The 23,757-nt window shown below is 42.4% G+C and overlaps 4 protein-coding genes across 6 annotated transcripts in view; 1 reads left to right on the top strand and 3 right to left on the bottom strand.

The window, feature by feature from the left end:
- The window catches only part of camk2b2 (calcium/calmodulin-dependent protein kinase (CaM kinase) II beta 2), a 39,425-nt gene extending 37,782 nt beyond the window's left edge, over nt 1–1,643 (bottom strand). For all 3 annotated transcript variants that reach the window (XM_027282074.1, XM_019278701.2, XM_027282075.1), the window contains exon 1: nt 1,359–1,643. In XM_027282074.1, the coding sequence (XP_027137875.1) occupies nt 1,359–1,420 (62 nt within the window). In that variant the 5' untranslated portion in view covers nt 1,421–1,643. The remainder of the gene's footprint in view (nt 1–1,358) is intronic.
- Nucleotides 1,644–6,198: 4,555 nt separating this feature from the next.
- nudcd3 (NudC domain containing 3) lies at nt 6,199–10,038 on the bottom strand. The gene is made up of 6 exons (XM_019278699.2): nt 9,648–10,038; nt 8,575–8,903; nt 8,251–8,383; nt 8,038–8,181; nt 7,764–7,952; nt 6,199–6,953 (listed from the first exon to the last, which is right to left on the bottom strand). Exons 1-6 carry the CDS (start codon nt 9,843–9,845, stop codon nt 6,843–6,845), a joined length of 1,104 nt encoding a protein of 367 aa, XP_019134244.1. The 5' UTR covers nt 9,846–10,038; the 3' UTR covers nt 6,199–6,842.
- Nucleotides 10,039–11,181: 1,143 nt separating this feature from the next.
- mrps24 (mitochondrial ribosomal protein S24) lies at nt 11,182–12,992 on the top strand. The gene is made up of 4 exons (XM_019278700.2): nt 11,182–11,301; nt 12,159–12,236; nt 12,401–12,512; nt 12,603–12,992. Exons 1-4 carry the CDS (start codon nt 11,269–11,271, stop codon nt 12,884–12,886), a joined length of 507 nt encoding a protein of 168 aa, XP_019134245.1. The 5' UTR covers nt 11,182–11,268; the 3' UTR covers nt 12,887–12,992.
- A 2,070-nt stretch (nt 12,993–15,062) lies between these two features.
- Nucleotides 15,063–23,757, bottom strand: part of gnsb (glucosamine (N-acetyl)-6-sulfatase (Sanfilippo disease IIID), b) — a 12,538-nt gene continuing 3,843 nt past the window's right edge. The window contains exons 2-13 of the mRNA XM_010746780.3: nt 20,326–20,385; nt 19,498–19,701; nt 18,459–18,521; nt 18,263–18,361; nt 17,751–17,918; nt 17,590–17,672; nt 17,393–17,511; nt 17,213–17,316; nt 17,022–17,123; nt 16,839–16,949; nt 16,646–16,756; nt 15,063–16,565 (exon numbers count right to left, since the gene is read on the bottom strand). Of these exons, the coding sequence (XP_010745082.1) occupies nt 16,416–16,565; nt 16,646–16,756; nt 16,839–16,949; nt 17,022–17,123; nt 17,213–17,316; nt 17,393–17,511; nt 17,590–17,672; nt 17,751–17,918; nt 18,263–18,361; nt 18,459–18,521; nt 19,498–19,701; nt 20,326–20,385 (1,374 nt within the window). The 3' untranslated portion in view covers nt 15,063–16,415. The remainder of the gene's footprint in view (nt 16,566–16,645; nt 16,757–16,838; nt 16,950–17,021; nt 17,124–17,212; nt 17,317–17,392; nt 17,512–17,589; nt 17,673–17,750; nt 17,919–18,262; nt 18,362–18,458; nt 18,522–19,497; nt 19,702–20,325; nt 20,386–23,757) is intronic.

Raw genomic sequence — 23,757 nt, 5'->3', positions numbered from 1 at the left:
CAGGCGTCATTCAGCCTCTACTTCTTTGCTGATTTTTAGATTAGCCAACAAAAACAGATTGATTCTTTATTTCTGGCGATTAAACATTAATAAAAACATAGTTGTGAATATTATATTTTGTAAATAAAGCCGTCTAAATTTTACACACTGGACCTTTAAACTTGATAAATCTGCACTGTAACAACTTTTCGAAAAGTCCCAAAATAATTTAAAGTCCACCCGAGCAGCAGATTTTCCAAACTAAGAAGCTTTGTTTAATAAATGGCTTCACAACTAATTACAGAGTTGCTGATTATATTTTCCATTCCCCGACTTGACTGATCGACTAATCGTTTCAACTTTAATTAAACTCCAAACATCTGTCAGGGGAGTCGTGACTCCAAACACTCGACATGCTCGACATCCTTTAAATCTCCATCACACACACACATAAAACAAAAAAGTGACAACCCCAGCAAACAGCAATAAAGCTGCGTTATCAGAGAGGACAGCTGCTGCTGCTCCAGCGTCTCTATTGTCTTTAACTTATCACGTCCCACACACACACAAGTGGAGATCCCGGTTATCACATCACAACATAAAACATCAACTAAAAGCACGTCCACGGCTCGAAACTTGTTTTTCTTCCTCCTCCGGTGCTGTGGAAGAAATGTTCCTGTGAGGCAAACATTGCAGAGAGAGATCCTCTCTACCCACGCACAACCTGACAGAGACACTGAGTCCACTTTGCATCTACCCACTGTGGCACCCATAGCCTCTTCAGTCTCTCTCAATTTGTCTGCATCCTATTAAGGGCCACACATCTCTCTGTTTCTGTTTTTTATGTACACATGAGAAGACACACCTCGTTAGATTAGCAGGAGAACAAGTGCAGCAGCATTATTTTCTGACTTCTCCACCAAAGCCAGCTCATGATGAGGGAGCTTAATTCCAACACATCAGCTTTTCTTTTTTCTCTCATATTAAGCCGGTTTGTCCCTAATTAGCCTTTGGGCACAGAGAGGGGAAGATGAAGTGGAGGATGGAGGAGGAGGAGGAGGAGGTGGAGGAGGAGGAGGAGGGGTGGTGGGATGCCCAGAAGTGCTCCATGCAGCTTCATCTTCATGCAAAAATCCATCTGCTGCATCTAAAGTCAAAACAAGCCATGCACTGAGGAATTAAGATAATTAAGGAGATTTAAGAGCTCCAAACAAGCGTGCGTTTTTTTTGGAAAGAGATGGAGCTGCATCCATCATCATCACCGCAGAAGACCTCCATCCCCTCATGCTCCCCCCTCCTCCTCCTCCTCCTCCTACGGTTAGGACCGGGTCAGGCTGCATGCATGCGGGCAGCAGAGTCAGAAAACACCGCAGGCTTACTTGCCAAGCTCCTCGTACAGCTGGTATTCATCCGTGAAGCGCGTACAAGTAGTCGTTGCCATGATGCTTCCTCCTCGGACGAGTCCGAAAAAATGCACGGTGCGTTCGCTGCGGACGAGGAGGGGTGAGGTGGAGGGGGGGGAGGACCTCTAGGGCTCTAGTCTCCGCCCACCTCCAGAACCTCCGGACGGTTCAGCTGCAGCCACACACACACATACACGCGCGCACACGCACAGTAACACGCTGGGTTTTCCGATGTGGCAGCAGAATGGGACGGACTCTTTAAATATCACACTAAGTGGAAATGTGAGCTCACCACATGACGTGTGCCTCCAAAAAAAAAAAGGAAAAGAGATAAAGAGAAATCAGATGATTAGAAATCAGATGATGGAGGGAAGCCTGCAGTGACGACATGACTTCAGTGAAACTATTTCTCCATCACGCTTCCTGCTGGATGCACTTCACTAATTGCACTTTTTTTATTTTTGGCTGCATGCAGCATCTGTGGTTCCCTTTTAATAAGATGATTTCATTATGCATGGCCGTATCAATCTGTCAGGGGCCACCGGGGCAAACTAATTCAATGTGGCCCCCGCGTAATGACTGTAGTTATGTTTTCATCACAGACTGTATAAAACATGGACGTATGTTTCTGATGAGCTGTTGAGAAGCTCAGTGTGGTCGAATGAATGAAGCCTGGTCACACCTGTAACCACGCCCACCTGTCAATCAAAGCGTCCACACTCTTAATCCTGCATAACTTTAAGCCTTAATATAATGTGAACAGGTGAGTTGTATATAAATTCACCCTCAGTACAGTTGTCATGAACGGGGAAATTAGCTACAGAGACCAAAACTGTTTTTTGTACCAGGCTGTAAACATGTTTATTTCTGCTGTGAAGTTGGACATTTGGACATGGGGACTTATGGAGACTGACTCACTTCTGGAGCCAGCCTCAGGTGGACGTTAGAGGAACTGCAATTTGTTTGGCTTCACTTCACAGACACGGATTCTGTGTCTTGGTTTTTACATTAAACCACTTTTTGGTCTGTAGACCTGCATTCTTTCTAATGGCCAGCAGGGGGGCTGCAAAAAGAAGTCAAATTATATGGAGCCTTATGGAGAAAAGAGCCGACTTTCAGTTGATTTATGATCTCTGTAAACAGTTTTCTTGTGATTTTATGGTCTCAATCTCTATTTTAAAGTCTTCTACCATACAGCACAATGTTCATTTAGTAAATTTAGAATAAAATACTGTGTCATCGTGACGTATTCGTACTTTAACTTCAGTAAAGAATCTGAATACTTCTTTTCTTCACGTTACCAAACACTCAGTTCATCTTCAGATCTTGCCTCCAGCTCATGAGACACAAGACTCTCGTTACTCCACTCCGTCTTTCCATCTTCCTCTCGTCAGTACATTATCAACTCCTTCTTTCCACATGGAGAGTGGAAACATGGACGACTGAATGGTGAATTTAATTGAAGCAGAAGGTATCAAACACCATCCTGCTTTGTGCAAATGGATGCAGAGGAAGATAACTGGATTCAAGACAGCACAGCAGAATTATTTTAGCTTGAAGTAAAGTGAGGACGGGAAGACACATTTCAGCCTTTGTCTGGCTGAGATAATGTTCTTCGTTTCGGGGAACTAATTTATGAATTAATGAAGCGCTCAGAGGAAAAGAAGGAGAGCAGAGATGTGAGAAGACGAGATGAGCTATTAAAAATGTTGATTTATGAACATTTAAACTTTATTAATTCCTTATTAATATATCAGAAGGTTTCTATGCATCTTTATTGTCCCACTGGAGGAGATTTGTTGCAGTGACATAATATGAGGTAGTGCAGTATTAGTACAAATGTGCAATAGTGCACAAATGTTCCTGGGTAGTGCAGGGAATGCAGCCAGAGTGCTAATTGCTATTAAGCATATCAATAGCACTTTGGATGAAAGAGACGTGGAGTCTTTTAGTCTTAGTCTAGGTGCCTGAGGGCAACAGCTCAGACTCCCTCTGGAGTCGATGGTCCTGGCAGTCCAATATAGCCTGAGCCCTCCTGAGGATCCGCCTGATGTAAATCACCAAAAGTTTGGCCTGACTCCGACCGGAGATCTTACTGCAAAGTCTGTTCTGATTGGACAGATTTGGGTTTCCCAACAAAGCAAAAATATAAGGTTACAACTTCAATCTTCTATAAAAGAGAGATATTTTTTTTAAAAACAGTCAAAGAGTTCATTTTTCTCAGGGAAAACAGTCTTTGCTGGAACTTTCTAGAGGAAGCATCAACATGGGATTTGAAGAACAATACCCGAATATGTGCAAGTCTCATCTAGGTCAGTATCAACAGATCAACATCTTTTATCACAGTTGACAGTGGGCTCATGTTTTAGTTTTTAGTTTGTTTTTTTGACACATTTAGAGGGAGGAAGGGGGTCAAAGACGAGAAGAAAAAGTGAGTCACACTAACCCTAACCCCAACGTGACAATGTGACCTTTTGGGAAGAAAGCGATCTTTTAGGGTGCCCTATAGTGGAGAAAACATGGTAAAGTTCTTACTAGGATGACCTTTCTGTGAAGAAAACATGGTAAAGTACTCTGATGACTTTCCCTTGGTAAAAATGTGATGAAGTGACCTTTACGGTGCCCGTCTCATGGAGAAAATGTGATGAAGTGTCTTTTAGGGAGCCATTTAATGGAGAAAACATGGTACTCACCAGGATGACCTTCCTGTGAAGAAAACATGATGAAGTTACCTTTCGGGTGCTCTTCCAATAGAGAAAACATGATAGGTGCCCTCTAGGGTGCCGTTTAGTGGAGAAAACATGGTAAAGTACTCACTAAGATGACCTTTCTGTGAAGAAAACATGATAAAGTTACCTTTAGGGTGCTCTTCCAGTGGAGGAAATGTGATAAAGTTTCCACTTGGATGCACTTCCAGTAGAGAAAACATGATAGGTGCTCTCTCGGGTGCCCTTTAGTAGAGAAAATGTGATATAGTGCCCTCTAGGGTGCCCTTTAGTGGAGAAAACATAGTACTCACCAGGATGACCTTCCTGTGAAGAAAACATGATGAAGTTACCTTTAGGGTGCCCTACCAGTGGAGAAAATGTGATGAAGTGCCTTTCGGGTGCTCTTCCAGTAGAGAAAACATGATAGGTGCCTTCTAGGGTGCCATTTAGTGGAGAAAACATGGTAAAGTTCTCACTAAGATGACCTTTCTGTAGTGGAGAAAACATGGTAAAGTTCTCACTAAGATGACCTTTCTGTAAAGAAAACATGATAAAGTTACCTTTAGGGTGCCCTACCAGTGGAGAAAATGTGATGAAGTGCCCTCTAGGGTGCCCTTTTGTGGAGAAAATGTGATGAAGTGCCTTTTAGGGCACCCTTTAGTGGAGAAAACATGGTACTCACTAGGATGACCTTCCTGTGAAGAAAACATGATAAAGTTACCTTTAGGGTGCTCTTCCAATAGAGGAAACATGATAGGTGCCCTCTAGGGTGCCGTTTAGTGGAGAAAACATGGTAAAGTTCTCACTAAGATGACCTTTCTGTGAAGAAAACATGATAAAGTTACCTTTAGGGTGCTCTTCCAGTGGAGGAAACGTGATAAAGTTTCCACTTGGATGCCGTCCCAGTAGAGAAAATGTGATAAAGTGATCTTTATGGTGCCTGTCTAGTGGAGATGAAGTGCCTTTTAGGGCACCCTTTAGTGGAGAAAACATGGTACTCACCAGGATGACCTTCCTGTAAAGAAAACATGATGAAGTTACCTTTCAGGTGCTCTTCCAATAGAGAAAACATGATAGGTGCCCTCTTGGGTGCCGTTTAGTGGAGAAAACATGGTAAAGTTCTCACTAGAATGACTTTTTCTGTGGAGAAAATGTGACAAAGTGGCCTCTTAGCACTAACCCTGACTGAACTGTAAATGCATCATTCTGGTGCCGCACAGCAACCTCGAGGTGAACCAGTCGATGAGCAGAACATCATTAACTCTTACACACTGTGACTTATCAGTTAAAAAGTCCATTATCCAACCAATCAGGTTAGGATCGAGTTTAAACAGGATGATGAGACACTCAGTGAGCGGGAAAGGATGGACGGAAGAGAAATCAATAAAAAAAAAAGAGTCTGACAAGCGACATGGGGAAATGCTGATACAAAAATTTACTGATTGATAAGCAGGGAGAGTAACTAAGTACATTTACTCAAGTATTGTATTAAGTATAACACTTGTACTGCATTTTAATATTTCCATTTATCCTTTTATTTCACTACATTTATCTGCCAGCTTCAGTTATTTTAGATTAATACAAAATATAAATCATATAATAAGTTATGATAGCCCAACAGTATAATACACTGTATACTATACATTATACATTAATATTGGTACTTTGAGTATATTTTGAGGCTAATATATACTAATTACTAACTAATTATTTAATCTATTTAATCAGAAATTCATTTCAGGACGTCCTGGTGGCCTCGTGGTGAAGTCTCAGTATTCTGCTGACAGAAAAACACTAACTTTGAAAGTATTAATGAATGAAACTGATTTATTGTGACTTTAAAACCCCAAACTGTAAATGAAAGACATTTAAATAAATATTCAGAGGCAATATTTAACAATATGAGAAAAAACTAATCAAATTGTCTGTGTCTGTAGTTACATTAGATGCCTCATTTGCATATTAAAACATTAAAACATACCACAACAACTAATTTGTCTTAATGTAATTAAATGATGAACTGTCATGGTGCTACAACTTTAAACTGTTGACGTGCGATGTTAGTTGAAGACTTTTACTCCAAAGATTGAGATTTGATATTGAACAAGTTTTTTTTTTATTGTTTTATTTTGGTTTTTATTTTGAGGCAGCAGAAAACGGTCCATGTTCACGTCGTCGAGTCGAGTCCATCTGCTGACAGATGACAAATAAATAAACCAGAGCAGAGTTCATGAGTTCAGATGAAGAAGAAGTGAGTTTCCATCCACCTGTTTTCAAATGAACAGAGTGGAAACAGCAGAAAGTCTGATGGTTATAAGTTATGATGCTTTCTTTGTTTTCCACAGTTGGAGACGTGGACATGGACTCTTCTTGAAACACACAATAACTTGAACATTTCCTCTCACAGATTTTCTTTTTGGATGCAAACGTGCTACAGAGAGACGACCAGATGAACAGTTTGTGAGAATAAAAATGAAAATCAATACTGGACAAACATGTAGGCACTGCAGAGTTATTTAAATAAAGTTAACAAAGTAAACAAATCTATCAGATTTCTGCCAGAATATCAAATCAGTGACATAACGACAGGTCGGCCCGTCCATCCTGCTCGTCCACACGAAATCTAACGTCAAACCTCTCCAACACTTCGGCCCAGCGGGTAAACGTCGACTTTACCGTGAGCCGGTTCTGTCAGTAAACCCGGATTCAGTTCGTATTTGGCTCCAGTTTTGTTTTTTTGTGGGGCTGCGCCTCAGAACTGCACGGCGCTGGGCGGGATGTCGAACATGGTCGGGTCGAACTGCTGCCCTCTGAACGGCGACCCTTCGGCGTCCCAGCCCTTCTTCAGCATCTCGTGCACCTTCTGTGGAGACACACGGAGGAAGGAGGTGATAAATAAAGGCCACAGTGCCACCTAGAGGCCAGACTGTGAGTGACCATCAGAGTGAAGACGGACAAACCTGCTGCTGGCTGAGACTTTACATTTCTATCAGTGATTTCAAACAGTCCTATGATGGTGACGTTGGTGGTTCCACTGCAGAAGCTCTGGAGGAACTTCAGGAACTTTGAGGGATTCTGACTCTCAGTAAACCAGTTTGTTTTTTGTTCATTGTGCTTCGACACATCAACACAGAGTTACAGAAGACAGCACACGACGAAGTCCAGACTTTAGTGTTTTTTAAAAATATGTAAAAAGAGAAGTCGCTTTTTGACAAATCATGGAGCAAACTGGCCTCATCTTCACGTGACCTTTCCTACCTATGACATATTTTATGATCTTCTTCACAGAAATGATTGAAATGTGGAGAAAATAGTCAAGAAAACCTTGTGACTGGCGACTTGAGCTGGAGAAACCTTTAAGTGAATGTCTTCGTGTCTGTACTTGGAAGTCGTTTAACATTAAACGTCACGTTGATTATGGATTCTTGCCATCTCATGAAGACCACAAGCTGCACGTAATGAAATAAATCGGATCTCTCGTGACCGACAATTATCTATCTATCTATCTATCTATCTATCTATCTATCTATCTATCGTGTTTGTTTCTAGACTGTACTGACAGTCTGACTCTTTATGTAAACGTAAAGTTACGTGTCTGAACATTTTGAGGAGCTGCCACGTCGTCCGTCTTTATAGACAGTCGATGATGTAACCATGGTGAATGTCTTCTCACCATTTCATGACTCTGCGGTTTCCCCTGCAGCTTCTGATGGTAGTCGAAGGTCAGTCTGTCCAGGACGGCGTGCTCCTCGTCGTCGACGGTCGCCATGGAGCGCTCGCGGTTGATCTGGTTTATGTCGATCTCCTTCTCTCCCTTCAGCACGGCGTTCCACCAAACCTCCGAGGTCTTGCTGAGCGACAGCTGGAAGTCAAACACAGAGCGAGTCGAGTTCAAGGTTTCTGCTTTGAATAAAAAGTTTGTGGTACGAACAGAACGGAGCACTCACGACCACGCAGCTGCCCGGCTCCAGACTCCACAGAGACGTTTCAGTGTTGATCTTGTGGGTGAGTTCTCCCTCCATCAGGGTTTTCTCTTCGGCTCCGTCCTTCACGCAAACCTTCATGCTGCCGGTCTGCAGACTGACTCGGACCTGAGGACAGACACAAAGCATGAGACACGGCTGAGAACAGAACTCCTGATGTGTGAGGACGGCGTTTACCTGTCGGCCTTTAACAACCGTCTTGGGCACGAACACGCGGACCTCCACGTCGGTGTAGTCCTGAGACCAGCTGTAGGTTTCTCTCACGGCTCCGTTGTAACTGTCGGGGTCGGACTGGAAATTATCCTGACTCCTGAGACAACGACACAGACACGAAATCATCACGTGTGTTCAGGACTTTAAATAACGCTCGATACTACAACATCCTCAGATCTCATCTTTCCGCTCACCTGACTGGATACACGATGATTTTACTGACGCGTGCAGATGAGATGTAATTTCATCATAAATACACTAATAACAAAACCTCTGGACGTTACTCACGCTCCTGCTGACTTCGTGCTGGCTGCAGCTGCCTGCTCGCCCTCAGCTGGCTGTTCTGGACCGCCGTTGGCAGCCTGAGGGTTGGCGGTCGCCTCGGCCGAAACATCTCCAGCATCCTGGGAGGAGGCGCTCTCCGCCTGGGCTTCCGCCACTGGAGCCGCCGCTGCATCCTCTGCACTCTGCTCCTCCGTCCCCTCGGAAGGCTCGGCTGCGATCTCCAGCTCCTGAACCGCCGGAGGAGGAACGCTCCCACTGTCCTCTCTCTTCTGCAGCTCGCTCAGCTGCCTCGCTCGGTCGTGATCGGCCATCTTCTCGAAGAGTTTGTATGTCTGAGGGAGATAAAAGATCACAGAGTTCAACATCAGCAACATGTCAGGGAGGAAAGTATGAACAGGATCTGATGGGAGCACTTAAAGGTCCGGTGTGTCCGATTTAGGAGAAAAACGTCCACCTGAGGCTGGCTCCAGAAGTGAGTCAGTCTCCACAAGTCCCCATGTTCAAATGTCCAACTTCACAGCAGAAATAAACATGTTTACAGCCTGGTACAAAAAACAGTTTTGGTCTTAGACAGTCTGTGGGGACGTCACAGAGACTACGTCCAGGTTTTAGACAGTCTGCGGGGACGTCACGGAGACTACGGCCAGGTTTTAGACAGTCTGCAAGGACGTCACGGAGACTACGTCCAAGTTTTAGACAGTCTGCGGGGACGTCACGGAGACTACGTCAGGTTTTAGACAGTCTGTGGTCGCGGAGACTACGTCCAGGTTTTAGTCAGTCTGCGAGGACGTCACGGAGACTACGTCCAGGTTTTAGACAGTCTGTGACAGTCTCAGATACTACGTCCAGGTTTTAGACAGTCTGTGGTCGCGGAGACTACGTCCAGGTTTTAGACAGTCTGCGGGGACGTCACGGAGACTACGTCCAGGTTTTAGTCAGTCTGTGAAGTTGGACATTTGGACATGGGGACTTCTGGACACTGACTCACTTCTGGAGCCAGCCTCAGGTGGACGTTAGAGGAACTGCAGCTCTCTAACTTGACCTCGTCTGTCTCTAATCTCGGTTTTTAACGTCACCTTGAAAACCATCTTCTCCGCCACACCGGGCGGGAAGCCCATCTTCTCGTCGGGACCGGACAGCAGTCGGTAGAAGTCGGTTTTCCGGTACAGAAAGCCGAAGTAGACCCGCAGGAAGTCCTGGATGTTTCCGACGTGCTGCAGGATGCCGAGCAGAGCGTTGTCGTACATCTCCGTCATCTCCAGCGGCGACGCCATGGCGGGCTTTTATTTTGTAATAACGTCTCCACCCCCCGGTGTTCACTAACGTTTCACGGAACCCAACCGACGACTAACGGACAGAAACAAACAGACAGTCTGTCGGTAAAAACAAGTTCAGACTCGGTGCTTCACGCCTGTGACCCGTCTTACGGAGTTATCACAACACTTCCGGTCACGCATTTTCAAAATAAGAGCACGCTATCTTTATAAACACAGAAATGAATCATGTTTACAACAGCAAAACATATCAAGTGTTTAATTGTGTCTTTGATTATTAATCATAATCAATTTATCGAGCGGTAGCTAATTAGTTGAACTGTTTATGTTTTGTGTTTCCGGTTGGTCCGGTGGAAACAGATGTCTGACTGTCGAATAAACAGTTCCAGTGCACAGACTTTTAAAAACGTTTTCACAAAGGTTACCGTCATTACATCGTTGTTTTATTATTTGTATCGATATTTAGTGTTAGTTACATATTAAAACTGTAACAGCAGCGTCGGAATGAGGACAGACTTTGAGGAAACAGCGGACGTGTTTGAGCTGACAGTTGGGAACGGGATGGGAAGTTCGGCTCTTTACAAAGATTCGGCTCTTTTGACTCGAACAGCCGGCTCCTCAAACGGCTCTTCATTTTTAGTATTTAGCCTTCTATATTAGTAATTATGAATGATTTGTGTGCTATTCAGCAATTTTTATGCATTTTTTAAATCTGTGCAGGTTTGTTGTTGTCTCTGCTCTGAGGGATATTTTCATTTTACAAACTCTGCACTCACTTGCCGTCTCCAAAATCATTGAAATGCAGACCAGATGCTGCTTCTTTTTCAGTTATCACTCTTTTCTTTACTCCTCTACCACCTACATACCTTTTTAAAAGTGTCTTTCTTCTTTCACATAATGGTATGATCCTAGTCTGTACTTGCATGTAATTGGCTCCATTGTCTATACTGCCATACTGCTATATTGTTATTATTTATATTTATACTGATAATTCTGTTTACACTGTGCCGTATTGCCACACTGAGACTGTTGTTTCTGTTTATATTGTTCATTGTGTTCATACCACCACATTTATACTATTCATATCTTCCATACTTGCCACTGTCTTTTCTTGAATGTCTTTTAACTTGTATATATTTTTATATTTTATATTTTATGTTTATTGCTGTTTGCACTGGGATAAGAAGGAAACGCAATTTCATTTCTATGTATGTCCTGTACATATGGCAGCGTTGATAATAAAGTTGACTTGAACTTGACTTGAACTATGGTGTGTGCCCATCATCAAAAAAAACCTCCCTGCATGGATTCAGATTGGCCTCTTACCCCGACGGGAGTCGGTTCTTGTCGTTCCCTTTAAAGAATCGGCTCTTGGATCCGGCTCGTCCGCGAACGACACATCACTACTAACAGTCAGAGAAACATGGCGGCGTCCTTGAGCAGCGTGAGGCTGCTGGTGAGTCCAACAATAAATAAACAAATTTAATTTATTTAATTTATTTAATATATGTCTGTAAACTGAACGTGCTGGTGTTAGCTCAGCACAGTCTGACAGTTTGTTTCATTTAGAGGCTTCAGACTCATGTTTCCGTTTTAACGGCGTCACAGTTTGATCAGCTGTGAGCTAATTATTATTATTATTATTATTATTATTATTATTATTATTATTATTGTTATTACACTCTGTAATCAGAAAAGATGACACATGTAACAACATATCTCAAGCTGCAGCTCATCCATCAGCTGCATGCAGACAGAATGAACCTAGAACACATTATTTATTTAAATTAAAATATATACAGAGGAGTTCAGTATTTGCATAGAAAATAAATATATCAGTGTGTTAAGAAGTTAACCTGTCCTAAACATCTGTACAAATACCATATATAAAAAATAAAAAATAAATAGAAAGTGACCGTAGAGATAAAAATGTTTTATAAAATATGAGAATGTGGATAAATGAAGCTGTAAACAGGTGAACACAGGTTCAACAGACGATGACTGGATGGATTTAAAGGGGCACAGAGATTCTTGGAGGCCTGGAAGAAATAAAACAGCAGATCTAGTCCGGTACTGCAAACACGCAACTATTAATATCATGTCTGAGGTATAACAGAGAGAGAGAGGGGTGATGATTACAGGGCTGCAGAGGTTTGAAGGTTTCTGATCTCACCTGGACTAATTAAAAGAATGTAACGAAAAGAAGTGAAGACCAGAAGGTGGCAGTAAAGAAGATCTGATGTGTTTAAAGCTCTGCCTTCATAAAGATCATCACAGACCCGGTCTCCTCTGCCTGTGCTGTTTCCTCTGCAGAGCGCCTTGGCCCGGTCCGGCTCATGGTGCAGCTCCTCTGGAAGCAGAAGCCTCCACGTCACTGCAGCGTGCTGCAAGGTAAACGCATCATGGTGGTTAACCATCGGGCTGTTGTAACCAGACAGTACTCTCGTGTCCGGTTTGGCTCGCTGTGATCGTTCCTCCTGTTCGACCTGTCATGCATTAGCATTCTTGCTCCTGTATAAAACTGGTTTTACTGACACTTGATTCTTGTTTTCCAGAACCGAGCAGCTCGTGCCCGAGTGGGGAAAGGAGACCGACCTCTGACGTACGAGCAAGCGCTCGCACCTCATCACATCGGCCACCGCAAAGGATGGCTGTCGCAGCACACCAGTGAGTGAGACCCAGCTCCAAGTCCGGCTGAAGTGTTTCTTTGAATCAAGCCGAGATACTTCAGGTTAACTCCTTCCCTGTGTCTCCCAGGTAACCTCAAAGGAGAGGAGGGAGCATCTGATCGGACCACGGAAGACGTGTTCGTGAGGCGCTTCATGTTCGGGACCTTCCACGGCTGCCTGGCCAACGAAATCGTGATCAAACGGCGCGGCAACCTGCTCGTAGTCTGCGCTTTAATGTTGCAGAAGTTACCGCCGCAGAAGTTTTACTTCTTAATCGGTTACTCAGAGTCTCTGCTGTCACACTTCTACAAATGCCCCGTCAAGTTAGAGATCCAGACGCTGCAGGATAGAGCCGTGTACAAATACCTCTGAGGGAATCACACGACGATGTTCAACCCAGAATGAACTTTTCAAAAGAAATACAACCAACATGTGTCAGTGTAACTGTAGAAATAGTTTAATAAACTATATGTATGTATCAGCTGTAGTTCCAGGTCATTTTTTCACGTTTCGACCTGCATGAAGACGGTTTGTACGTCAGAGGAAACATCAAACTTTGTCATTAAGATAAATATAATAATTAAGCCAAAGGTTGAACATTGCTGAAAGACTGGAAACAGCTCGCCTGACTAATCAACACTGTTCGTTAGTAATTGTTTAATTCACACAAAAACAAGTCACGTTTAAGTTTGTGTAACTAATTAAAGAAAATTGAATCATTTAAAGTCACTTTTTGAAGGAGTGTTCCTTAGAGAAAGGCGACTTCAGGAAATCAGAGTTATTATTAGGATTAGCATATATAGCTTAGGCTTGTATTACATGTTATTATATTACATTTATAGTCTTGTATTTTGATTAATAGGTCTATTTTTTATAAATAAAAGTCGGAAACAAGAATAAGAAGTAAAATACGGTAATGTTAGTAATTGAAATAGTTAAGAGAAATGGTAAATTAATGCTGTGTGAAGGGTGTGTGTGTGTTTGTGTGTGTGTGTGTGTGTTTGTGTGTGTCCTTCCTGAGGTATCCAGGTGCTGTGTGAACAGATAATAAACGATTATATAATAACACGCAGGTGTGAGAATTTAAAACATGTCTTCATAGCAGAGGAACTGTCTGTGTGACACAAAATATCCACATGAAAAGTTCATTTAAATGCTGATTTTGATTTATTTTGAGTCGATTTCATCACAGTGCAAAATACATTCACATTTCTTTAAAAAAGAAAAAAGGCACATGAGGCTCGTCAGTGCAAACACACACACACACGATTAAAGCTTCGATTCTAATTTCCCTTCGAGAGTTCCTCACGTGTCGCAGCACGTTTTCCTTTAACTGTAATTAATAATCTGTAAAATATTGTAAAAATAAAAACAAACAGCAGAATTAAAAAGCCGTCTGTTCTTTAAACGAGGACGTGCTGCAGATGAAGTATGAACCAGATGAACAGAGCTACACACACACACACACACACACACACACACACACACACACGTTCTTCTTTAAGTTTCATTCAGAGTCAGTTAGCTTAGCTTAGCATAAAGACTGAAAACAGAGGGAAACTGTTAGCCTGCCTCTGTCCAAAAGTAACAAAATCCACCATCGTGAAAGCTCGGTTTGATGTTAGGTTGTTAAAGTGTAAAAATTGTGGTTTTACGCTTTATTACACATTATTCTTGCAAGACTCCAAAGACCTCTATTAAAGTGCAAACTAACATTTTTACACTATGAATTAAACACACAGGATTTAACATGTTAAGAAATGAACTTTAAAAGGTGTCAGTGGATTTTGTTACTGTTTTTCACATTATTTTTGCTGCTAAGCTAAGAACTATTCCTTTATATACGGAAGCCCTAAAAGGCCAAACATACATACATACATACATACATTTTATCCCACCCGTTTTCCAGTGATAACAAGATAATTATTTCTAGATCTTGAGAAAACAAAACAATGTCTAGTGTATTAAATCAAGTGTGCCCGTATTACAGAATGTACGGCAAATGCATGTAGTCCATGATACAGAGCGAGCAAACCTATTACCACTGTAAAATCTGTTTGATCCATAATTTATAATAAAAAGGTTGATACACTTTGGCTCATCCTCACTCCAGTCCTTAGATCAAGTGTACAAACCTTTGTCAGAAATTATGAATTAAACAGATTTTACAGTGGTAATAGGTTTGCTCGCTCCGTATCATGGATAATAGGTTTGCTCGCTCCGTATCATGGACTACATGCATTTGCCATTATTCTGTAATACGGGCGCACTTGATTTAATACACTAGACATTGTTTTGTTTTCTCGAGATCTCAAATTAATTATCTCGTTATCATGCGAAAACGGGTGGAATAAAATGTATGTATGTATGTATGTATGTATGTATGTATGTATGTATGTATGTATGTATGTATGGCCTTTTAGGGCTTCCGTATTTATAGATGAATGACAGAAAACCTTTGGTATGAAGTATGAACTGACAAATACTGGAAACATTTTATGTTTCTGTGAAAATATTCAGACGGTGTTTTGAAGCATGAACACCATAAAAAGAAAGAAAAAAGTTTATAGTGCAGTAAATATGCAGAAACACAGAAACACATCTGCACAACGTGCACGTGGAAATCTTAAAAAGAAGAATAATAAAGTCAAAGTACGAGATGAACGAGCACAGCTCAGGGAAAAATAACACGACTCGTCATAGAAGAAAAAGCACAGCTGTTATTAAAAACTTTAGAAAGTCCAACACTTTGGGGAAAACAGACATTTGACTGACTTCACAGGCTATATTGAAGTGAATATAATATATTTCTGCACAGATTAAACCGTCTCTATGTTTAAATTAAGCCGTCACCCAGTTGTAGCTTCACGATTAGCATCTCAGATCAATCTTCTCATCTTAAGTGAACAGTTAATTTAACAAAACCTCAGACTGTCGAGTCATGAAACAAAAACCAAGTTACAAAATAACAGACACAGTCTTGATGCTAACTGAAGCTAACGGACAGATGTGAGAATAATAAACTAAACTGTTTATTAAACTATAAGTTTGAATGAGTTCTTATTGGTCTGTGTTATTAGCAGCAAACATAACAGACGTGGTGTAATTCAAACTAACCGTAGCATGGCTGTAGCTACATATACATAAGACAGACAGAGTGGTCTCATGTAATTTTTTGGCAATACAGTAAATAATTGTATTTCTTTGAGCTTAAATCTACGGAAGCCCTAAAAGACCATACATACATTTTATTCCACCCGTTCTCCCGTGATAACGAGATAATTTTCTCCGTTTTGTCGTGATAATGAGATAATTTTCTCTGTTTTGTCGTGATAACGAGATAATTTTCTCCGTTTTGTCGTGATAATGAGATAATTTTCTCCGTTTTACCGTGATAACGAGATAATTTTCTCCGTTTTCACGTGATAACAAGGTAATTTTCTCCGTTTTCTCGTGATAACAGGTGGAATAAAATGTATGTATGTATGGCCTTTTAGGGCTTCCGTACAAATCAGCCCTTACTGTGGAGATTTCTGTGTTATTAGCAGCATACGCGATGGAAACAGTCTTACAAAAGCTAATGAGTGTGCACGTATTTCCCCAAAATGTTGAACTTTCCTCTAACGATGGCTCGGTTTGATTTAAACGTCCCAGTGAACCTCGACAGAGTGACAGTGAGCCAGCATGCACAAACTCCAGGACCCTGAAACTGAAGGATAAACTTCAGCCATCGCTCAGGTGTTATTTATTTACACCTGTACTTTTTCCTCCTGTGACCTGTCAGGATTTCACATGCTCATGAAAAAAGGTTTATCCAGATGTCGTACTTGTGGTGAATGTTCCACTGAGAGACTGATGGAGTCTGTTTGGCAGCTCCCTCCCTCCGTCTTCTTCTTCTTCGTCACTTGATGTTGCGGCAGCTGTCACCCTCGCACGACTGGAGCTTTATGAGTCGCTGGTTCATCGCCTGCAGGACGGCGGGGTCCACCTTCTTCACGATGTTCTCCAGCTGATAGGGGTCTGACGCCAGGTTATAAACTTCTACGAACGACTGGACACACAAAGAGAGAAGAGAGCATGTGACGCTGAGCATCACAGACTGACTGTATCGAACACGTGAACGCGGCGTACCTCACTGTCCGCAAACTCGCAGTACTGCATGTCGTGTTCTTTGTCCAGGGTCCGGACGCAGGCGTATGTGTTGTTGAAGGCGTCTTCGCAAACGCAGTCTGGGAAACATTGCTGAAGACAAAGTTGTGATGAGATCATTTGATTTTTACATTAGACAAATGTCAAAATCATTCACGTTTGTGAAAACACTCACAGACAGTCCAGGACCCAGTTTGGGACAAGCCGGATCTGTGGTCGCATGTCCCTCTCCGGTGTATTCAACGAGGAAGAAGGGTCGCTCGGTGCCGTTACGCAGTGATGGAGCCTAAAAATCAGAGTTTGACATTATTTCTGAAGATTTAAGAAGAATTAGGTAAACATCTGAACATCAGCTGACCATCTGAGCGAGGAACGACTGTCCATCCACATTCACAGTGGACAGGTCCACGCCGGATATGTCCAGTATGGTGGGAGCCAGGTCGATGTTCAACACCGGAGCCTGAAGGAGAGATTTTTAAAAATTTGACCAAAACCAAGATTACAGATTACAAGCTGAGACGTTTGAGTGTTCATCAGATTGTTTGTGACCTTCAGCGTCTGGTTGGGTTTGATGCCGGGGCCGCGGACCATGAGCGGGATCCTGATGTCGAACTCATACAGCTGCCTCTTGTCGATGGGCAGAGAGAACTGACCTGGAACAGAGAAGACGACAGGTGAGTGCAGCGGAAACAGACTGAACGAAATCATCTGAGGACCGCAGAGCCACACCTGTGTGGTAGCCGTTGTCTGAGGTGTAGATGATGTAGGTGTTGTCCAGTTCCTTTATACTCGTAAGTTTGTTGACCAGCAGCTCCACCATGTCGTCCACAGACAGCAGAGTCTGCCACCTGCAGGACAGAGTGTTAAAGAGACCGTGCAGCTCAGTGTGGAGGTTCAGTGCAGACAGAACAGCTCAGCGCTCGTACCTTTGCCTGTACGCGTTGTCCAAGAAGCTGACGGAGCTGCTCGGCATGGGGTTGACAGGCTGACGCAGCAGCCAGTGTTTGTCCTGAAACCAACAGAGATTCATCGGAAAAAGACTTTGTGTTATCATACGAAACAATGTTTGATGCAAACTCGGACAAACCTTCCCCGGTTTGTCGAAGCTCCCGTCTCGAGGCGCTTTAACGTCGTCGAACACTTTCTGGTACTGCGGCGCCGCCGTCCACGGCGAGTGAGGAGCCGGAGGAGCGAGCATCAGGAAGAAGGGATGCTGAGGACTCCTGTTGTCCAGGAAGTTCAGGGACCGGTTCGCCTGGATCGGGGGACAAGAGACTCCGGATGTCATGTGCAATACAGGATCAGATATCAGAACAAACAGGGTGCACTGCTCGTATTTATGGAGCTTTGTACAGACATGACTGTAGTTTAGTGCATCTGTCAGCTGATGATGATGCAGCTGCAGCATAAAACAGACGACAACTGCGACAAATGCGTGTTCTTGCATTTACAGCTGTTGATGTTTAACCGTGCACGCTGCTGACTGCCTGACAAACAACTCGTTGATTCATGTGTTTTCTTCCCCGTAAATTCTCACATAAACGTCCCGTTGCATGAAATACTGCGGGTCACGACGCTGACAATGTGCTTACTACTCACTATGAGGTCTGTGAGGTAGTCCTTCTCATAGCTGTCTCCGTGCTTCTCCTCTTTACCGTTGACGGACAGCGTGTAGTTGTAGTACTGCGAGTTCCCCACCTGCAACCCGGAAACGTGGCAAGCAAAAAAGGCTGTGACGACAGAAGTGTGTGTGTGTGTGTGTGTGTGTGTGTGTGTGTGTGTGTTAACTACTCACCAATGCATTCCACTGATCCCAGCCAGGTGGAACATGGCTGACGTCGCCGTCTTTCTTACCGTACTGAAAGAAAACAAAGACCGAAACATAGAGTGAAGCAGGACTACAAACATGGCTGCTGCAGAAACCTGTGGGTGACGTCACGCATACGCCGTCCGTTCTATAACTGATGATCAATAACACACATATTTTCAGAACTTATTGGGTCGTCCCACTTCCTCAAGTCTTGTCAAAAGTCTGTGGTCGAGGGTGTCGCAGCACCCCACGCTTCCTGTGACAGACTTCAGACATGAGTCACTTATACAAGACGTTTTTCAATGCTGAGTCATGCCAAAGGAGACATGACATAACTTGACAAGATTTAGACGGATTGCAATATTCGTGTTCCCCACAGGATGAATTGTTCCGCCTCCTCACTAATCCAGAGCTGTAGATCATCACCCACCTGTCAATCAAAGCGTCCACGCTCTTAATCCTGCATAACTTTAAGCCTTAATATAATGTGAGCAGGTGAGTTGTATATAAATTCACCCTCAGTACAGTTGTCATGAACGGGGAAATTAGCTACAGAGACCAAAACTGTTTTTTGTACCAGGCTGTAAACATGTTTATTTCTGCTGTGAAGTTGGACATTTGGACATGGGGACTTATGGAGACTGACTCACTTCTGGAGCCAGCCTCAAGTGGACGTTAGAGGAACTGCAGCTTTGACACTTCACAGGTTTGCAGCTTGGTCAGCATACAGCTCTGATCGAGCTGAACAAACATTACTTGTCGTCTTGCGGACAAAGTTCACGCTCTTTTATGAATCAGCATCACGCTGTCGTTGTTTCAGCATCTATTTTAAATAGCAAACACACTAAAGTCTGTTTATTCTCATGCCGCTGCTGTCATCCATGAGTCAGGGCAAATATTTACTGAATAAACAAATGATCCTGCGAGAATCAGCACTGTCAGTATAAAACACGTCAGCACTGTTGTAATCTGTGTTTATTGCATTTTTAATGTATCAGACTCAGAACATGAAGCGTGTTCAAACCTGGTTCAGATATTTCCCAGCGAAGAACGTCTGGTACTTCTGTTTGAGGAGGTAGGTGGGGAAGGCCTCGGACTCGGGGCCTTTCTGCCACAGCGGGCTGGAGCAGTTCCCGGAGAGGGAGTTGTTCCTCACCTCGTGGTTGTGCGGGTACTGACCGGTTAAAATGCTGCTCCTGCTCGGGCAGCACAGCGGCGTGACTGTGAACTACAGAGGAGGAGGAGGAGGAGGAGGAGGAGAAGGAGGAGGAGGAGGAAAGAGCACAGACAGAGGAAGAGAATAGGGGAAGCGATATGATGAAAGAGCAGTGTGGGTGAAGAGGAGGATGTTTCAACACTTTAAAACTGAAACCAAAGGTGAGGCGGCGGTCGAAGATGTAAAAACACCCAAATATTACAGTGAAAGTACATGTACTTCATTTTACTTTATGCACAGTCAGATAGTTTAGTCCAACCTGAGGTGCCGGGCCCTACAGAGGGTCACTAGATAAATCAGAGGGGTCGTGAGATGATCAGTGGAAGTCCTGACACATAAATATGTTGGAGCTGACTGAGTTTTCTCTCATTCCTGGTGAAATATTCAATATTATTTATATATTTTACATCTTTGGGCCTCAAACAGTTCTTTAAATGAAATCATGTGAGAATTTTTGTGCTGACAACTCAGAGACCTCTGACACATCACAAGGGCAAAACACAACAGCTGTGAACCGCTGGCTTAATCTTTAACTGTCTGAAGAGTGATCGCAGTGAGTGAGGAGAAGTATAAAAGCAGCATGAAAAATACTTAAACATAGTCCAGTACTTTCCATGTGTGGGTAAATGTACTCACAGCGTTCACAAACGTCGCTCCTGCTTCTCCGATCATGGTTCTGGTTTTCTTCATCGGCGTCTGCAGAACAGAAACAAGAGCAGACAGACGTGATGAAGTGACAAAACATGTGAATGAACTTCTCCATCAATAATCAGCCGAGTACGTCTGTGAGTGTAAACAGAGACATCATGGACTCGTTTAACGGGCCCTCTCATCAGTCCGGTGAATGGATGCTGGACCCAAACACGGTGCCTAATCAGTCCACTGGACGTTTCCCGCTCGGCTCGTTCCTTTACGCTGTGATGATGTCGTTGATTTTCTTTTTACCGACTTAAAACCTCTGTGGATTTTTAAAGAATCACAACAGAAAGAGTCACGTTTGACTCTGTCAACGTTTTTTTTTATAATCGTAGACTTTTGGGAATTTCTGCTGTAATACCACGAACGGCCACCGGGGAGAAACATCGTGTCCAGGTTCTATAACACGGCAGGTGGAGCCCCAAATTTAGCTTTTAGTTAGCATGCTAACTCAATTCACTGTCTTAACTATTGCCATGTCTCTGGTAGCTATTATTTAGCATGCTAACACTGTACTGAGGTGTCTCAAACCACAAACTTCATTACTATTGCTAATTAGCAGCTACTAGCTGCTGCTAATTCAATTAGTTAGCTTAACATCATACCTTAGCTTAGCATCAAACTGTTAGCATGTTAGCATTAAATATAGCCTTACAGATGTATATGTATGTATATAATATATATATATAACTGTATAATACATTTAATTGACTATTTATTTGGTCGTTTGTTTACATATATCTGCTCTGCCTCTATGAATAAAGTGAAACTGTTGTTGTGTCTGTTGATCAACTAAACTGACCAATCCAGTTTCCTGACATACCACAAACAGCATGAGCGTGCAGACGGCTGCACAGTTAATAATGAAGCAATGATAATAATAATAATAATGATAATAATAATAATAATAATAATGATAATAATAACATATAATGAATAAGAATGAAAAAGTGCTAAAAACATCATAAAGTATGATAAGGTGCTCTGAACTCATGCCAGGTCACTGTGAAGCCTTGACAGGTGTGTGTGTTTACAGGTGTGTGTGTGGTGTGTACAGGTGTGTGTGTGTTTACAGGGTCACTGTGAAGCCTGTACAGGTGTTGTGTTTAGGTGTGTGTGTTTAGGTGTGTGGTGTTTTACAGGTTGTGTGTTTCAGTTGTGTTTACAGGTCCACTGTGAAGGCCTGTACAGGTGTGTGTGGGTACAGGGTGTGTTTACAGGTCACTGTAAAGCTGTACAGGTGTGTATGTTTACACGGTTGTGTGTGTTTCACAGGCGTGTGTTTACAAAGGTGTCTGTGTGTTTAACAGGTGTGTGTGTGTGTTTACAGGTCACTGTAAACTGTACAGGGTGTGGTGTTACAGGTGTGTGTGTTTACAGGTCACTGTGAAGCTGTACAGGTGTGTGGCTGTACAGGTGTGGTGTGTTTACAGGTGGTGTGTTTTACAGGTGTGTGGTGTACAGTGTAGCTGTACAGGTGTGGGTGTGTTTACAGGTGTGTTGTTTACAGTCACTGTGAAGCTGTACAGGTGTGTGTTACAGGTGGGTGGTGTTTACAGGTGTGTGTGTGTTACACAGGTAGGAGTCTCTTCAGATCGAATACAGCTGATCACTCAGTGTGTGGCTGACTCACACATCCCCCCCAGCTGGACATCCGGGTCGTCGGCGAGGATCAGGATGATGTTTGCTGGTTTGCTCGGTTCCGCACACCTGACGCAGCAGGTGAGCAGCGCCGAGAGCAGCGTGAGGAGTGTGGCGGCAGCAGGATGTCCTCTGTGGCCGGGTCATGTCGCTCCTGCTCCGGCTCCGCTCCTCGGACCTGCCAGTAGAACCTCCACAGCACCGGGCCCGCTGCAGCAACACACACGGCTGGAGTTCTGCTGCCGGGGCTCGGTTTCGTTTCCTGGTCAGAGACTGAATGAGACGCACACACACACACACACACACACACCGCTTCAGAGTTTGAGGAAGTGAAGTCGACTTGTTGGTGGTCATATGATCAGACAGAGAGTGGGAGGAGTGAACTCAAAGAACACGCTGTACTCTGTGGTACTCTGTGTACTACAGGTACTGCATATACTCATGTACTGTACTACATGTAGTAATGTGGACTTTACGTTTATAATACTGTCTACTGACCTAAGTGTTACTAGGAGACAATAATTCAATTAATTTACTAAGAACAAATTATATTATATTATATAATATTATATTTATTATATTATATATATATATTATATTAATATTTTTATATCTTCCAACATGGAGAATCCAGGAGTAAATTTTGTAATTATTAAAATTAAATTAAATATATATTATCTAAATGTAAGAATATACCAATCCTGTATGTGTGTGTTTTTAGTTTTTTAGTTTTATATTATATTATGTGTGGTTTGTTGTTATATGTTTGTTTTTGTTTGTTATACATATAGACTATACTATATTAATTTATTAGGCTGTCATGTAATCGGTCCTATAGAAATCTGTTTATATAAAACATAGCATAATTTAATCTATTTAAATATATTATATTCATGACAACATCTTTTATAGGAATATATGAATTATGCATTACATCATTGTGTTATGTGTTATTTTATTTGATTTTTGTTTATTTCAACTCCAATATAACAAACATTATTTTCTTGATTCCATATTGCGATAAAAAAAAACATTTTGTCAGTTTTACTAATCAAATTTGAATCAAGTCGTCAGATTTAAACAGATTTTCTTTTAAGATAATTTCAAGAAAACACACGATGAAACATTTTTAATCCGGATTTATTCATGAAACAAAGAGGAACTGAGACTCTCAGTGTGACACTTTAAATTCTGCAGCTTTCTTTTCTTGTGAACGTCTAAAAGAGGTACTGAAACCAGTTCAGCACCTTCAGGTGATTTCCTTCATCTGTGTCCCTCCCTCAGACAGTCGTGGCAGAGTGTCAGTGTTTGACACGATGATTCCTGTGTCACTTATTTTAATCTGCATCGATTAAATATCAAATCTGAATGAAGAAAAACAGAAACCACGCCTTCATGTTTCTCTCATTTCCAACTTTAACTGTGCTTATTTTTGTTTTGCACACACTTCTAATGAGTCTTAAAGACTGTTTTCAATCCTGTCTTATATATGAAAAAATATGATATTTTATATTTATATTAAAATAAAGTTAATCCTTTTAAAAGAGGTTTGCAGAGAAATACGCTCCAACAGCGCCTCCATGTGGTGAACAACTGTTTGACCCTTTAAACTTTTAGATTATACATTTAGATTTTTACAGGTGATTACTGTTTATAACTTCTTCATCTCACAGCTGTGACCTCTACATGCCTGAGTTCACAGGGTGGTACCATCCATCCATCCAACGTTAT

This window comes from Larimichthys crocea, chromosome IX (assembly GCF_000972845.2).
Source record: "Larimichthys crocea isolate SSNF chromosome IX, L_crocea_2.0, whole genome shotgun sequence".
NCBI classification, from domain to species: Eukaryota; Metazoa; Chordata; class Actinopteri; family Sciaenidae; genus Larimichthys; species Larimichthys crocea.
This window is presented reverse-complemented; position numbering and strand designations above follow the sequence as displayed.

Bases quoted from the DNA above. Each gene is read 5' to 3' on its own strand.
- nudcd3 (XM_019278699.2), bottom strand. From the start codon at position 9,845: ATGGCGTCGCCGCTGGAGATGACGGAGATGTACGACAACGCTCTGCTC. The intron at 8,182-8,250 runs GTAAACGCCGTC...GTCTGTCCTCAG, and splicing joins CGGTTGTTAAAGGCCGACAG to GTCCGAGTCAGTCTGCAGAC. The intron at 7,953-8,037 runs GTGAGTGCTCCG...TTTGACTTCCAG, and splicing joins AGCCGGGCAGCTGCGTGGTC to CTGTCGCTCAGCAAGACCTC.
- mrps24 (XM_019278700.2), top strand. From the start codon at position 11,269: ATGGCGGCGTCCTTGAGCAGCGTGAGGCTGCTG. The intron at 12,237-12,400 runs GTAAACGCATCA...CTTGTTTTCCAG, and splicing joins TCACTGCAGCGTGCTGCAAG to AACCGAGCAGCTCGTGCCCG. The intron at 12,513-12,602 runs GTGAGTGAGACC...TGTGTCTCCCAG, and splicing joins ATGGCTGTCGCAGCACACCA to GTAACCTCAAAGGAGAGGAG.